At 34.6% G+C, this 14,618-nt stretch overlaps 1 protein-coding gene and 1 long non-coding RNA gene across 4 annotated transcripts in view; one reads left to right on the top strand and one right to left on the bottom strand.

The window, feature by feature from the left end:
* Prkaa1 (protein kinase AMP-activated catalytic subunit alpha 1) overlaps positions 1–11,863 on the top strand; it is a 27,444-nt gene extending 15,581 nt beyond the window's left edge. Inside the window, exons 4-9 of the mRNA XM_063258114.1 lie at positions 685–829; positions 2,469–2,556; positions 3,755–3,979; positions 6,575–7,061; positions 7,168–7,294; positions 8,410–11,863. Coding sequence (XP_063114184.1) covers positions 685–829; positions 2,469–2,556; positions 3,755–3,979; positions 6,575–7,061; positions 7,168–7,294; positions 8,410–8,654 — 1,317 coding nt within the window. The 3' untranslated portion in view covers positions 8,655–11,863. The remainder of the gene's footprint in view (positions 1–684; positions 830–2,468; positions 2,557–3,754; positions 3,980–6,574; positions 7,062–7,167; positions 7,295–8,409) is intronic.
* LOC106027806 (uncharacterized) lies at positions 978–14,618 on the bottom strand. Of its 3 annotated transcripts, XR_001201397.3 has the most exons (5): positions 14,438–14,580; positions 13,271–13,533; positions 9,484–9,518; positions 8,540–8,589; positions 7,274–7,365 (listed from the first exon to the last, which is right to left on the bottom strand). It is a non-coding gene; the product is annotated as an uncharacterized LOC106027806 (long non-coding RNA). The 3 variants fall into 3 exon arrangements; XR_010050451.1 differs by lacking the exons at positions 13,271–13,533; positions 14,438–14,580 and adding an exon at positions 978–1,139 and having other exon boundaries at positions 9,484–9,520; XR_010050452.1 differs by lacking the exon at positions 13,271–13,533 and having other exon boundaries at positions 14,438–14,618.

Genomic DNA, 14,618 nt, shown 5'->3' with positions numbered 1-14,618 from the left:
GTTGAGAAAAAATATTGGATAGAAAAGTTTTTAAAGAATATTTAAAAATGTAGTTGCAGGATAAGTAACTTTTTTAGAGTACAGTAAGTTATGTAAGATGAAGTAAGGTTTCTCTTTTGTTAAACATCTTTTATTTTAGGAAATAATATTGTTGCTTGCTAATTCATAAACAATGCTTAACCAATATATTCTCAGTCATCGAAGAGTATCTTGCATATCAATATCATTTCCTGTTATGCTTTATTTTTGTCAAAGCACTCTCACTCCTGATGTTACATTTATTTGTTTTGTTGTCTTTTTTGTTGAGTCTTTGTTGTATTCAGTGGTATATCATGACAGTCTAAAACTGATATTCTGAAGGTGTTCAGTAAATATTAAAAGAATGGAGAATTAAACATTTCTAATATTTAGGAGAAAGCATACCAAGTGTCACATAGAAACTGAAATTATTTGAAATAGATTATAATACCTACTACAAGATGTAATCATATAAAAATGCTGGTTTGGGTTCCAAGATCCTACCATTCTTGCTTTGTGCGTTGTATCTTGGTTCATTTTAGAAAATTTCATGGATGAAATTCTTTGGAAGGTTTCTCAGATTTCAAGTTTAGAGTCTGGAGAATTATTGGTAGGAAAATTGGTTTTGAAAGATGCACCTTTAAGATGCCTCTCTACTTTTCTTAGCTGGATGAAAAGGAAAGTCGACGTTTGTTCCAGCAAATCCTTTCTGGCGTGGATTACTGTCACAGGCATATGGTGGTCCATAGAGATTTGAAACCTGAAAATGTCCTGCTTGATGCACATATGAATGCCAAGATAGCGGATTTTGGTAAGGCTGTTTTTATGGCGCATCTGTCTATTATGTATAATACACATAAGTATCGTTCTTCAGGTAATTTTCATGTAATAGACCAGTATCCTATTTTTGTCATTGAGAGACCAACTATCTTTTTTCATCCTTGAGCACACAAAAAGGAGAAAAGCTAAGGTATTCTTTTTTCTTAGCCTTATGTCTTACAATTTTATGCCAGTAAATAAACAGTTTAAGTTGGCAGCCTTAGAAAGATCATTTGAAAAGAGAACACTCTTGTCGAAGGAGAAGGTAGCAGTCTTGTCCAGTTTATTCTTTTGTTCAATATCTAGAAAAAGGAAGGTGAATGGGATGGAATTATTTAAAGTTGAAAGGCAGAAGGTGAACTTGAACAAAAAGTTTAAAAATTAAAGTATTTTAAGTGATAGGAAATCTAATTTCAGTTTCAGCTTACGAAACATGAGTGTAAAAAGTGAATTTATTTTTCCCTTATTACCTATATAGATTGACATTATTAAACCTAAGAGAAAAGTGAAGCTCTGAAACTCTTGGTTGCTTTAGTTTAAGCAGAGGAAATTTTATAAATACTATATTCAGTTTTCTGAATATGTTACTTTAAATTTTAGAAATTTATGTCTCAAACAGTTTTGAGCTCCTGGATAAGAGCTTTTTTGTGTGTGTCCTACCCCACTCTCTCTTTTCCTTTTCTCTTTCTTTCTAAGGTTGCTATAATTCAGCCTGGCCTTGACTTACTCTGTATACCAGGCTGGCCTTGATGGTCCTCTTGTCTCAGTCTCCCAAGTGCTTGGATTATAGGTGTGCATCACCACACTTGGCTGTTTTTCTGCTTTTGAACTAAATTACTTTACTTCCTTTCTTTCTTCTCCCCTTCTTCCCTCTCTTGTTTTCTTTTTTCCTTCCTTATACTAGGGACTGAACTGAGGGCTTTCACAGTGAGCTATATTCCTAGCCCTTTATATTTTGTGACAAGGTTCTTACTACATTACTGAGTTGCCTAGGCTGATCTTAAAAAATAAGATTCTCCTGCCTCAGCCTTCCAGTGCTGGGATTGTAGGTGTGTACCTCTTCACTGGGCTCTTGATTATCTTTTTAGAGTATCTTTTACTATTTTGGAACAGATGTTTCTTTTTGGAGTAAAACTATGAGAGAACTTTAATGCTTTTTAAAATTTTGTTTTGAAACAATCAGATCAGCATTAATAGAAACTGACTTTTAATTCTTCTACTTGAGATTATTTTCCCTGGCATTCTCTGTCTGAATAAAATTTAAACATTAGCTGGGCATAGGTGCATGTGCCTACAGTCTCAGCACTCTGGAGCCTGAGGCAGGAGGATTGTAAATGGAAGGTGAGCCTGGACTGTGTAGAAATAGCCTGTCTCAAAAAAAGAAAAACAAACATGAAAAATTTATTCTAGTAAGCAAAGTAACTAGTGATTTAATATATATTCATTAAACTCTAGCAACACACTGACTTTAACCTTTGAAATTATATGTTTGGGAATAAAGGCTGATTGAAACAAAAAACAGAATGTTGATTTATCACTTCACTGCAAATTCAGTTTTATTGTTTGATGGGGTTTCATTTCTACATTTGTCGTTGGGAAATCTTTGAGTAGCTGTTTTTGTGCACTTTCAGGTCTTTCAAACATGATGTCAGATGGTGAATTTTTAAGAACAAGTTGTGGCTCACCCAACTATGCTGCGCCAGAAGTAATTTCAGGAAGGTAGTGTTTGACACCTCCTACCCCCAGTGTATTTGTGATTGTCGTTTTCTCCTAGATTTTGTTAATCTAATGTTATATTCTAGTGATAAAAAGACATACAAGGCTTATTCTTTTTTTTTTTTTTTTTAATCTGGAAATACTCTGTTTTTGAAGAATAAAACATTACAATGAATAAGGTTAAGGACTTTATAGAGGAGAATGTTGGTCTGAAAATCAACATTATATTACAAGAGTACTTTAATTTTTCCCCTGGTGGAAGACATTAAATTTAAAGCTAGTGAATTTTAAAGTAGGTAGGCTGGGTATGGTGGTCCATACCTGTGTACCCATTACTCAGGAAGCTGAAGCCAGAGGATTGCCTCAAGTTTGAGGTCAGCCTGGGATACACAGAAAGGTTTTTTTGGTATCAGGGGTCGAACTCAAGACCTCATGCTTGCCAGCCAGGTGCTATGCCACTGAGCTGTACCCCCAGCCCTACATTAAGTTTAAGGTCAGCCTGAACTATATAGCAAGAACCTGTCTCCAAAAACCCAGAGGAACCTAAATAAGTAAATGCAGGTATGACACTGAAAACTTGAAATCTACTTACATGAAGAATGAAGTGTAATATAATGTGTAGCATTAATTTTTCAAACAGATGGCATTTTATAATAGCAATTTGTGATTTAGTGACATTTGCAAAAAACAAAACAAAACAAAACAAAACAGGCTGAGAATGTAGCTTAGTGTGAAGGCCCAAATTCAGTCCATAGTACTAGAGAAATAGCTGTTTTCTCCATGAACCATTTAGCTTGAGTTCTTTCCACAGCCTTAAGCTCTTTTTAACTTGGTAGGAGGCCTTTAGTTTATAGTCTGTTACTAAAGAATTTAATTTTCTCTTTGTAACCAAAAATTAGTGCTTTAAAATTTAATAGTGATGTTTGTTCAAAGTTTGGCATTATCAGTGATATCCTTTGAATATCACTGTGATGTAGCAAGAACACAGTTTTCACCATGGTTCATAATTTATAAAACATGTTTACTTTCTTTTTCAAAATTTCATAATATTGATATAGTTAGGATCTTTGTGTAACATGCAACAGTGGCTATAAAGCCATATTGTGAGTACTCTTTATGAAATAATCTGTATTTGAAATTGATTAATTGATTGAGTCTGATATTATTGGTTATTTCATGAGATTGGTATTTCTTATTACAGATTATATGCAGGCCCAGAAGTAGATATATGGAGCAGTGGGGTTATTCTTTATGCTTTATTATGTGGAACCCTCCCATTTGATGATGATCATGTGCCAACTCTTTTTAAGAAGATATGTGATGGGATTTTTTATACCCCTCAGTATTTAAATCCTTCTGTGATTAGCCTTCTGAAACACATGCTGCAAGTGGATCCCATGAAGAGGGCCACAATAAAAGATATCAGGTATTAAAAGCATTTTGGAAATTATCAGATCTCATAATAATACTCCTAAGTTAAGTGACAGAAAAGTTTTTGAACAGAATATACAGTGCAGTCCTGCTTTTGGTTGAAAAAATACAGTATAGGAACATGTTTGTTTTACTTATGTATTAAAATATAATGAATTGATTACTTATGGAGGTAAGACTGGTAGGAGGCCTTTTTTTTCACTGATGCAGCCTTGTTTTGACATTCATACACTGACCATTATATTACTTTATTTGTTGTCATTTATTTTTAACAGTAATGGGGATTGAATCTATAGACTCACGTATGCTAGGCAAGCACTCTATTACTAGGCTCCATTTTTAGCTACAAAATTTAAAGTTGCTATTGATGGGTTGAAGGTGTACTTCAATGGTAGAATGCTACCTAACATTGAAAGGTACTGGATTTGCTATCTGGCACTCCAAAATAAACCAAAACACTTTAAAAAGCTAATGAACAAAAAGGATCCTGGTAGGATGTTGTCTTGGTTACTTTCTTGTTGCTGGGACAGAATACCTGACAGACACAAGTTAAAGGAGGAAAGGTTTATTTTAGCTCATAGTTTGCTGAGGTTTTGGTCCATAGTTGTCTGGCTCCATGGCAGAGTGGCATGCCAGACGATATCACAGAGGACAGCTGATGGCATGGCAGGTAGGAAGGCAGCAAGTAGCAAGCATGTCGTCTTTCTGTCCTTTTATTTTCTATCCAGATTACAGATATATTGATTGGTCCATTGTCCACACCACTGTGCTAAACCAATTTGGTTATCATATATCCTTAATCCATATTCACAAATCCTAGAACCAGCCAATTCTTTAAAGCTCTACATATGTGCATGAGGCTTTGGAGGATTATCTAGATGCAAGCCATAACAAATAAAAATTTATAGTGGGTCTATAGGATTTTCTATTGTATGCTTCAGATTTCATTTTAATACAGTCTCATTAGGATGAGGACTTTTTAATAGTACATTTCTGATGTGTTTAAGTTCTGATTTCACAAATTGGTTTTTTTTCTCATTTTGTTAACTTCAAGGAATGAGAAAATTTTAATCTATGACTTGTTCATCTTAGTATATCTGAATCACATGAAATTGCTGTTTTGTAGGTAAATGTGGCATTTCATATGCTTCAACTTAATAGTTTAAGGCAGAAGTGATGATAACACATGTATTTCTAAAATTTAGGTGAACCATTTATGATGCAGACTTAAAAATAATTCACTGCAAATCTTTTCTACTGTCATCCCCACACCCTTTTAGAAACTCTCTTGGTCTTCTAATGGCTAGATTGTAAGTTTCTCTAGGATAGAGGGAAAAGGAAGAAAGAAATCATATGGATACAGGAATAGTAAATAGCATAATCGAGAAGAGAAGATTTTATGTGGAATTTAAACTTTGATTCATTTGTACTTGTATGCTGAGAGACTAGCAAAAAAAAAAAGAGCCTCTGAATGTTAGGGCATGATTTTCTCACAAGAGGAAAAGGACAAACATTCTCTAAAATACATGTCGTAAAATAACTGAGAAATACATTTGCTTCTGTTTTACATATTTTTTCTAATTAAAATGTAATGTATGACAATTGAAAAATACTTAGAAAAATACCAACAAGAGAAAATAATCATTGTTCTTTTGGCTTTTCCTCTTGATTCTTTTTTTCTTTTAATTTTAGGACACAGATGTTTAACATTGCTTAAGTCAAATATAGCCTTTTACATATGAAGTTAGGGAACCGGAAAAGGAAATAAGGGCATGACCTTTGAGCTACACAGAGCTGGGTTACAAATCCTGGCTGTGTGTCTTACTTTGTGACCTTGGGCAAGCTCCTTGATGTACTTAAAACCTTGATTCTTTCATTTAAAACATGAGAATGTTATTATCTTCTATGAATTGTTTCAAGGATGAAAGGAAAATGTATATAAATTATTTAGCATAAATCTTAAGATTGGAGGACTCAGTGAATGCTAGTAGTTTACTGTTTTTATTATTGTATTCTTTTCATTTTGTGTTTTTTTGAGACAAGGTCTCACTATGCAGTCTAGGCTGAGCTCACTTTGTAACTCAGGCTGGTTTTGAATTTGTAGTGATCCTCCTACCTGAGCCTCTTGAGTGCTGGGATTACAGGCATGCACCACCATGCCCAGCAGATTCTTTTCACTTCACATTATCAGCACTGACTGATATATCAAGAGCATTGAGGCCACACATGTTTTTTTTCTGAGCTAGAAGTAAACTGTACTTTGTCACTATCATTTATTCCAAAACCTTAAATATAAATGTAGACTTCCATTGCTGCATCAGTCCTTAAATCAGGGAAGCTGGACCATTTTTAGTATATATGATGAAAAAACCTTGTTTGAAAAATAATAGCAATAACACAGTATGGCTGTGTTCTTTCATATCAATAAAATAAGCTTGGATGATGTAATTTCCTTGACACCTTCCATATTTCAGGTAAATGAATACTGTGACTTTAAATATAAATGAATCTATGTCTTATATTCCTTAAATTTGTTACTTTGTGTTCTTATTTTGCTTAAAATTCTTCTGACCTAACCATTTTCTCTTAGGGAGCATGAATGGTTTAAACAGGACCTTCCAAAATATCTCTTTCCCGAGGATCCATCATATAGCTCAACCATGATTGACGATGAAGCCTTAAAAGAAGTGTGTGAAAAATTTGAATGTTCAGAAGAAGAGGTTCTCAGCTGCCTTTATAACAGAAATCACCAGGACCCTTTGGCAGTTGCCTACCACCTTATAATAGATAACAGGAGAATAATGAATGAAGCCAAAGATTTCTACTTGGCAACAAGCCCACCTGATTCTTTCCTTGATGATCACCATTTAACTCGCCCCCATCCTGAACGAGTACCATTCTTGGTTGCTGAAATGCCAAGAACACGCCATACCCTCGATGAATTAAATCCACAGAAATCTAAGCACCAAGGTGTAAGGAAAGCAAAATGGCATTTGGGAATTAGAAGTCAAAGTCGGCCAAATGACATCATGGCAGAAGTATGTAGAGCAATTAAACAGCTGGATTATGAATGGAAGGTAGGAAAGAGCATTCTAAACAAGAACACATTTGTCAAACTTGTAATCTGTAACATTTTTACAGAAGAACTGATTTGGCTTGGTTTTTGTTCATATCATATGCCAGGTTGTAAACCCGTATTATTTGCGTGTACGAAGGAAGAATCCTGTGACGAGCACATACTCCAAAATGAGTCTACAGTTATATCAAGTGGATAGCAGAACTTACTTACTGGATTTCCGTAGTATTGATGGTATGTACATCTCGGACCTTGTTACTAAATATGGCTTGTTAGTCTTTCTTTTGAAGTTTCTTGACTTCTTCCTAGTAATTCAATAGAGGAATAGGAAATGTGAGTTTTTGTGCCTTTGTGATACTAATGTTTGTAAACCTTACAATTCTCAAAACCTTATTATGTGTTGGTCTTTAATATTACTGTGTTTTTTTGAATCTGTCAAGATAAAATATAGTTTGGTACTAATGTGTTTCTGTGTTATTGTGAGGTTCATTTTAGAAACACCGAATGTTTTACTATTTAGAAATAAATGTTGATGTTTATGTTTTTAGGACTAATTTTTCAAATACAATATTACAGCTATTGATTATGTAGAATTACAACTAAGATTCATATATGAATTTTCCTTCTTCACAAACTCAAAGATAGTCGCTACATTTCATTGGAGAGATAGATTAAAGCTGTAACATGTTGATCAAAACTAAATGTCTGATTATGTTCAGATACTGTGTATCTGCTAACATATACTCAGTTTGAGATAATAGGTTTTACTTTACTCATTGTATTTGGATTAAATTTGCAATCTTACCTCTATTGGCACCTGGGACTTACCAATGCAATGACATTTTCTTTTCTTTTTTTTTTTTTGGATTTTGTTCTCAACTAGTTTTTCTTTGATTTTGATTAATGGAATTGTTGTCCCTTATGAGAGCTTAAATTTCCTTAAATTATTTAGCATCTCTGGATTCTTTCATATCAATAAAATAAACTTGAATGATATAATTTCCATGACACCTTCCATATTTCAGGTGAATGAATACTGTGACTTTAATATGGAAGGATTAATTTTTATGGCTAGAGAATTTTAACTCCAGGTTATTAGTTAATACTGAGCTCTTAATCTTTGATTGCAAGATGGGTGAATAGCTGTGTTTTGCACCTAAGCTTGATTAGCGATTGCAAAAATATGTGTTGTATATTAAAGGGTTGTGGTTTAACACAGGCATATGGCCTCAGTTTAGAAGGTATTTATGTTCTCAGTAGCTAGTCACTAGTATCTGCTAAAGCAGCAGTATCAATATTGTGAAAAAATAAGTTAAAAATTATAATAAATTGAAACTTTTTTTGTCCAGATGAAATTACAGAAGCCAAATCAGGGACTGCTACTCCACAGAGATCGGGATCAATTAGCAACTATCGATCTTGCCAAAGGAATGACTCAGATGCTGAGGTTCAAGGAAAATCCTCAGAAGTTTCTCTTACCTCATCTGTAACTTCACTCGATTCTTCTCCTGTTGACTTAACTCCAAGGCCTGGAAGTCATACAATAGAATTTTTTGAAATGTGTGCAAATCTAATTAAAATTCTTGCACAGTAAATCTGAAACTTTGCTTATTTCTTTGATAGCAATAAGCATGCATAATAAATAATAGCCAAATGCTTACATGTATAATCAAGTTATAGATGTATATAATTAAAACTGAGGACTGGCCTTTTGGAATGCAATTTGCACAGGAATTGAAACATGATTAATAATTAAAAGCCTAATGTATAGAAATAAAGATCATTTTGTTATTGTTCAACAGGCATATAGCGTAATATAATATAAATGCAATGAATTAGGTCTCTCAGGCTCTCTTGACTTTCAGCTATTTTATATTTAGTGTATACAGGGCTTTGTAGAATATTAATTTACCATAAAGGCCTTCATATATGTTGATGTGTTCTATATTTGCTTTATAAATTTATTCAATGAATATTTGCTTAGAATTTCCATAGACCTTTATAGGTGTTACTGTGTTCTGGGCTTCTTAAGTCAAATTGCTAGCATTTTCCAACAGTAGTAACAGTCTGGATAACTTCTTTCTTGTCCTCTTCCTAAAATTCTATACTATATGATAATAAAGTTATGTCAGGTATTATACTCAGATTAAATTTTTTCTTTAGCTTGATAACTCCAAATCCCCAGAATTTATATATTCACATACTCTCTACACTACTTTTATCTTACAGTTTCTCCCCCATACTCTGTAAAGTGGTCTGTTGTAAGAGCTGAGTTGCATATAATGTATATAAATCATGTTTTTGCAACTTTACAAATCGTCCTGGCTCGTTATGTCAGCCAGTATTGAATGTATGCAAACATCTCTAGTCATTTGATTGTGGACCTTCTGATTCAGTGTATAGAAAGAACATGTCTTACCAACCTTAAATGCTTAGCTGGACCTCCTTCTCCATGAACCTTTTTAAAAAAGAAAAATTGAAAGACTGTAGAGTAATTCTATGTATCTAGATTAGGTTTCTTTAACATTTTGCCATACTTGCTTTCTATACCCAGAGACATATATATAGTTACGCATACACATTTGTGTGAATACATGATTTTTTTTTTCTAAACTCCTTGGATGTTATAGACACATTTATCATCCCTACCTAAACTGTCTTCTAAAAATGAGTCTCCTTAGAAAACTACTGTAAGTTCATTATAAGTTCAGTAGCTTTCTGTTATCTGATACTTATTCCATATTAGATTTCCCCATTTATCTTCCAGATTGCTGGTTATTTCAAACTATGATCAAATTAAAGTTTACACATTGGATTTTATTGTATCTCTTTAGTTAGATACAGCATTAATATTATTTTGTTAAAATGTAGAACAAATCACAGTTCTTCTGAATGGCCAAGTTTGTTTTGTGTTTTAATTATTTTAAAAAATTAGCATTATGGGAACTGTCTAAAGATGTTTAAGATCTTTCACATACTTTTTCATTCAGTAATCACATAAGTGTAAATGAAAATTTTAGTCACCTCAGATAAAACTGAAATCATGTGTATGTTGATAAATAAATATTATATTGTCCACATTTGGCTAGTATTATTATTTTTTGAGACAGGCTCACTATATAGTTCAGGCTGGCCTTGAACTTGCAGCAATCTTCCCGCCTCAGTTTCACAAGTGCTGAGATGGCAGGCAAGCGTGCCACCGCTTCTGGCTGCCCAGGATTATTTTAACTTAAATAAATTGGGGCTAAGGATGTAGCTCAGTGCTAGCCTAGCATATACAAGGCCCTGGGTTTTATTCCAGCACAGAAAAAAATAATTATTTTTATTATTTTGGTGTGTGTTAATCATTTTTCTATTGTAAAAGATCTTTTTATTTTTTATTGTGTTAGGATGGTCATGTCAAATACAGAGGGCACTTATGTAACCAGACAATAATGGTAGCTGTCATGGTAGCTTGCATAAATGGTTACTCGAGTTTATGGCAACTCCAGTAGCTCTATATTAATGCACTGAATTTAAAACAAAAATCTTGATTCTTTTTGTCCAGGGTTTGTTCTACTGAACTTCAGATCCGAATGCTGTATAAAGTACCAGATGTTCCATTTACATAGGAGCAGAGGACTGTATTTGTACCTGTGTGGTCCCTTGATGGGGATATTGGTGTCACTTAGGCTCTCTACATGGCAGCATTATGTTCCTGATGTCAAGAACAGAGGACTGTATTTTTAAAGTTACAGATTTATATATAGAACTAAGGATCTCTAAGAACTGTTCTGGCGGGGTTGACAAAACGAGGAACTGGTTAACTATGACCCTCTAAAATTGTTAATTTTGTGAACTTTGCTTGTTTTATAAGTTATTGTGATTCTTTTTAGTTACTGAGTTTTACTTTGAAGGTATTCAAATATTGCACTTACACAAACAGTATGATAATTGCAGACTACTGCAGTAGATTTTTTTTAAGCTAGGATATGTGAAATGACAACTTTTGGTCAAGTATATCCAGGTTGCAACAGAATTTTCACAAATTGTAATTTGCAAATTCTTACTAATACTGAAGATGTAAGGGGAGTCAATACAATGATTTTTAATCTTTTTTTATTATCTTTTTCAGCGATTTGTATTTTTTGTGATTTGATGCAACCATATTTTTACTTTGTCTTGACAACTGAAAGATGTATAAGGTTTTTGCCAGAAATGTACTGTACACATAGTTTTAAATATAACAGATTTTACTGATATGTAAAAATTTTGCCATTAAAATTGATTTCTCACTGAGAGGAACTTTTCTACCAGGTTGGGGCATATGGGAGCTTAATATATCTAATTTAAAGTAATTTCACTGAAATAAACATCATTGCTTTTACTTTGATTATATTTTTCTTACAATGCTTTTGTAGTTTTTTCAGAGTTTCAGATAATTTTGTATGAAATTCTTCCTCATCTCCCTTGACTAGTTGTGCTGCCCTTTATTTTATTGTGATACTATTCATAATTAATGCGTGGTGAGCTGTGGCTAGATGTAGCTCCATGCATCTGTTTCCCAAGTGGCACCTTTGGAATTAAAGAAAAATGTGTGATGTCTAAAAATTTTTTTCTTAACTTCTCTACCTCCCCACCCAAAATATAAATCTCACTTTCATGGTGAGTTCTCCTGACAAGATTAGATTCCACATACAGTGAAACTGTAAATTGCTGATAGATTAGAAATCAATCTTTGTGGTATATGTATGTTTTGACTGGAATACACAATTTTGAGTACCTTAATTTAGAAAGATGGCACAATAAAAATTTCATTTTTCACTTTGTTGTAATGTCTTCTTTGTTTAACCTCTGGGTAAACTAAATGGCAGCTGGGGGTGGTGGGTGAATATCTTTTACGTGTTTTTTTTTTTTTTTTGTCTTTTTCCTTTTTATCAGTACGGGGGATTGAACTCACGACTGCCTGCTTTCAAGGCAGGTGCTTATGCCACTGAGCTAAATCCCCAGACCCCTTTTTTACGTTTAATAATGTACCTAAATATAACATACAATGGTTGACCAAATTTTAGTACTCAAAACAGTTTTTGTCTTAATGTTTTCATTTTATCTAGAAATCAAGTGTCTAAACTATAAAAGTCAAAAAGATACTAAAGAAATCAAACAGTAGATACTGTTTATCACCTAACACTGGATTTAGTTACAATCCTGCCTGTATCAGTCACTTTCCTTTCCTGGGACAAAATGCCCATGCCCACAACATGAAGGAAGAAAGGCTTAATTTAGCTCATAGCTTCAGGGGATTCAGTCCAGGGTTTGTTGGTTACCAGGTAGAAACATGGCATGTGTGGTGGAGCAGAGCTGCTTAGTTCAGGCTAGCTTTAAACAGAAGGAAACAGTGCAGAGGAAGCAGAAACCAGCTATAAGCTTGGGGCTGTGCCCCCATGACCACTTAGACACACCCAGAAGTATGTCCCCAGTCCTCCAGGGGGGATCCCAAAGCCACTCAAACTGAAGCTCCATGATAAGTACTACAACCACACCACTACTGTTAGATTTTAGTACTAAATCTTAGCTATACATCAGTATTGGGCAGGGCTTTTGCTATAGTGTTGGCATCCTAAGTCTTCAAAAGGAGAAACTGCTAGAGTGTTAAAAATAACAGGTTTTTTGAGAAACACGATCGCAGGTATATTTCCCTTGTATAAATTTGTACAAGAAATTGTCTTGTTTGAAAAAAATACCTATTGAACTGTATTGTAAACGAATGAACTTTTATTCATCGTAAGTGCCAGTAAATGTTTACTAATATATTTTGAAAAGTTTTATCAATTTGGGAGATGTTCATGTCAATAAAAGGACAGCATAGGAAATGCATTAAATAGAACCAAAGGTTAATCTGTGATTGCATTAGGGAAAAAAGTGGTAAAAACTTCATGGGAGGAAACCTTTAGTGGAGTAGAAGGGATTCAGTTTAAATTACAAAAGATTTAGAAAAGACCTCTAGAAATCTCTAGAAAAGGGACACAACCTAAAGCAACAATTGTTGACTTTATCTCTTGTGTATCTGCTGTGAAAATACGACTTACAGAAAACTACACAAATCCTAAGTACAGTATTTGGCTCTGAATTTTCAGTGATTCAGGTTTACATGGGCTTTGTAGACTTCTTTGCAGATTATGAAACATTGTCACCAGTATAGTGCCTTTTATAATTAGTACTAAAACTCACACCACTTCTGTTATCTTCCATAGTCTGTTGCAACTTGGGCAGCAACTTCACAAGAAAATGAATGCCAGGTGAGTAGGGATCATCGGATGCTGGTTCCCACAGTGTTTTGGTTGATTATTTTGAAAACACTGGTTCACAGAACTGGGTGGGTGGTGCTGTAATCCCAGCACTCAGGAAGCTGTGGCAGGAGGACTGTTGCAAGTTCAAGACCAGTCTGGGCTACAGAATGAGTTTAAGGACAACCAGAGCAACATGGCGAGACCCTGTGTCAGAAAAATCAACCAATCACACCACTACCACCACCACCACAACCCCTCCCCCCACCAAACTAACCCACAAGAGACCCCAGACTGGGTCACTTAGTTCTTACAAATGTTAATGCATGTTAAGACTACAAATACAAATCACACCTGATAGTCAATATCATTATTGACTGGAAGTATTGGGTAGCTGTCAATATCATTATTACAGTGAGCACATAACATCTTGAGTTTTATCTTGATAACACACTGGCAAGGGTTTTCTTGAATTAATAGTTCTTTTTTACTCAGTTTCAAGAAAAGTCCCGTCAAATGTGCAAGTCTGAATAATTAGTTTGTCAGTTCTAAATAAAAGTGTTCCATACAAAAAAGCATCTATTTCAGTTTATAAGGAAATTTCATGTGTGCTTTTTTTTTGAGACATCATACTACTCAGTATGCGGCAGAAGTACTTTATGAGGACACTATTGCTACTCACCCTATAGGACAACTCTTTTTCCCTAGGAAAGAATTTAGTTCCAAATGTTAATCTGCACTGTAGTATTCAGGTTGAGAAAGTCTGGTCTCCAAGCACAATATAGCTTTATGCATTGTTAAGATGCTTAATCTATTTCCTAAATACCTATCTGTGTTAACATTTGCCCATTTTCAAGACACGACCATCAGCTACTTTGAGGTGGTAATTTTCTCTTCTGGATTCAATGCATTTGTTAATTCCCATTTGAAGCCCACAGTGCAGGCACAACCTTCCCCATTAGTCTGTTTTAAAATCTTTTTCAATCCGTTTTAACTGTGTATAACTGGTTAGCTTCCTTCGCTAAACGGTAAAGCCCTTTAGCGCAGCAAAACATGTCAATCCTTTGAACGCCCCTCAAAATCATCCTCCACCCACCCCACATCGTTTTACCTAAGGTCTAAGTCCCACTGCACGCCCTGACACCTTCTCAGTCCGCGCAGCCTCACTTTCCCGCGTGGCAACGCCGCAACGCCCTCGCGCTTTACGCTCCGGGTGGCTCCTAGAGCGCGCTTCCAGCCAAGTGGCTGTGACTACAAATCCCAGAAGGTAATGCGGTGGGGCACCGCAGGGA

Source organism: Cavia porcellus, unplaced genomic scaffold (genome assembly GCF_034190915.1).
Source record: "Cavia porcellus strain 051 isolate PalLab524CR breed Dunkin Hartley unplaced genomic scaffold, mCavPor4.1 scaffold_11, whole genome shotgun sequence".
NCBI lineage: Eukaryota > Metazoa > Chordata > Mammalia > Rodentia > Caviidae > Cavia > Cavia porcellus.
Note: the sequence above shows the minus strand (reverse complement) of the source record. Positions and strands in the feature narration are given on the sequence as shown.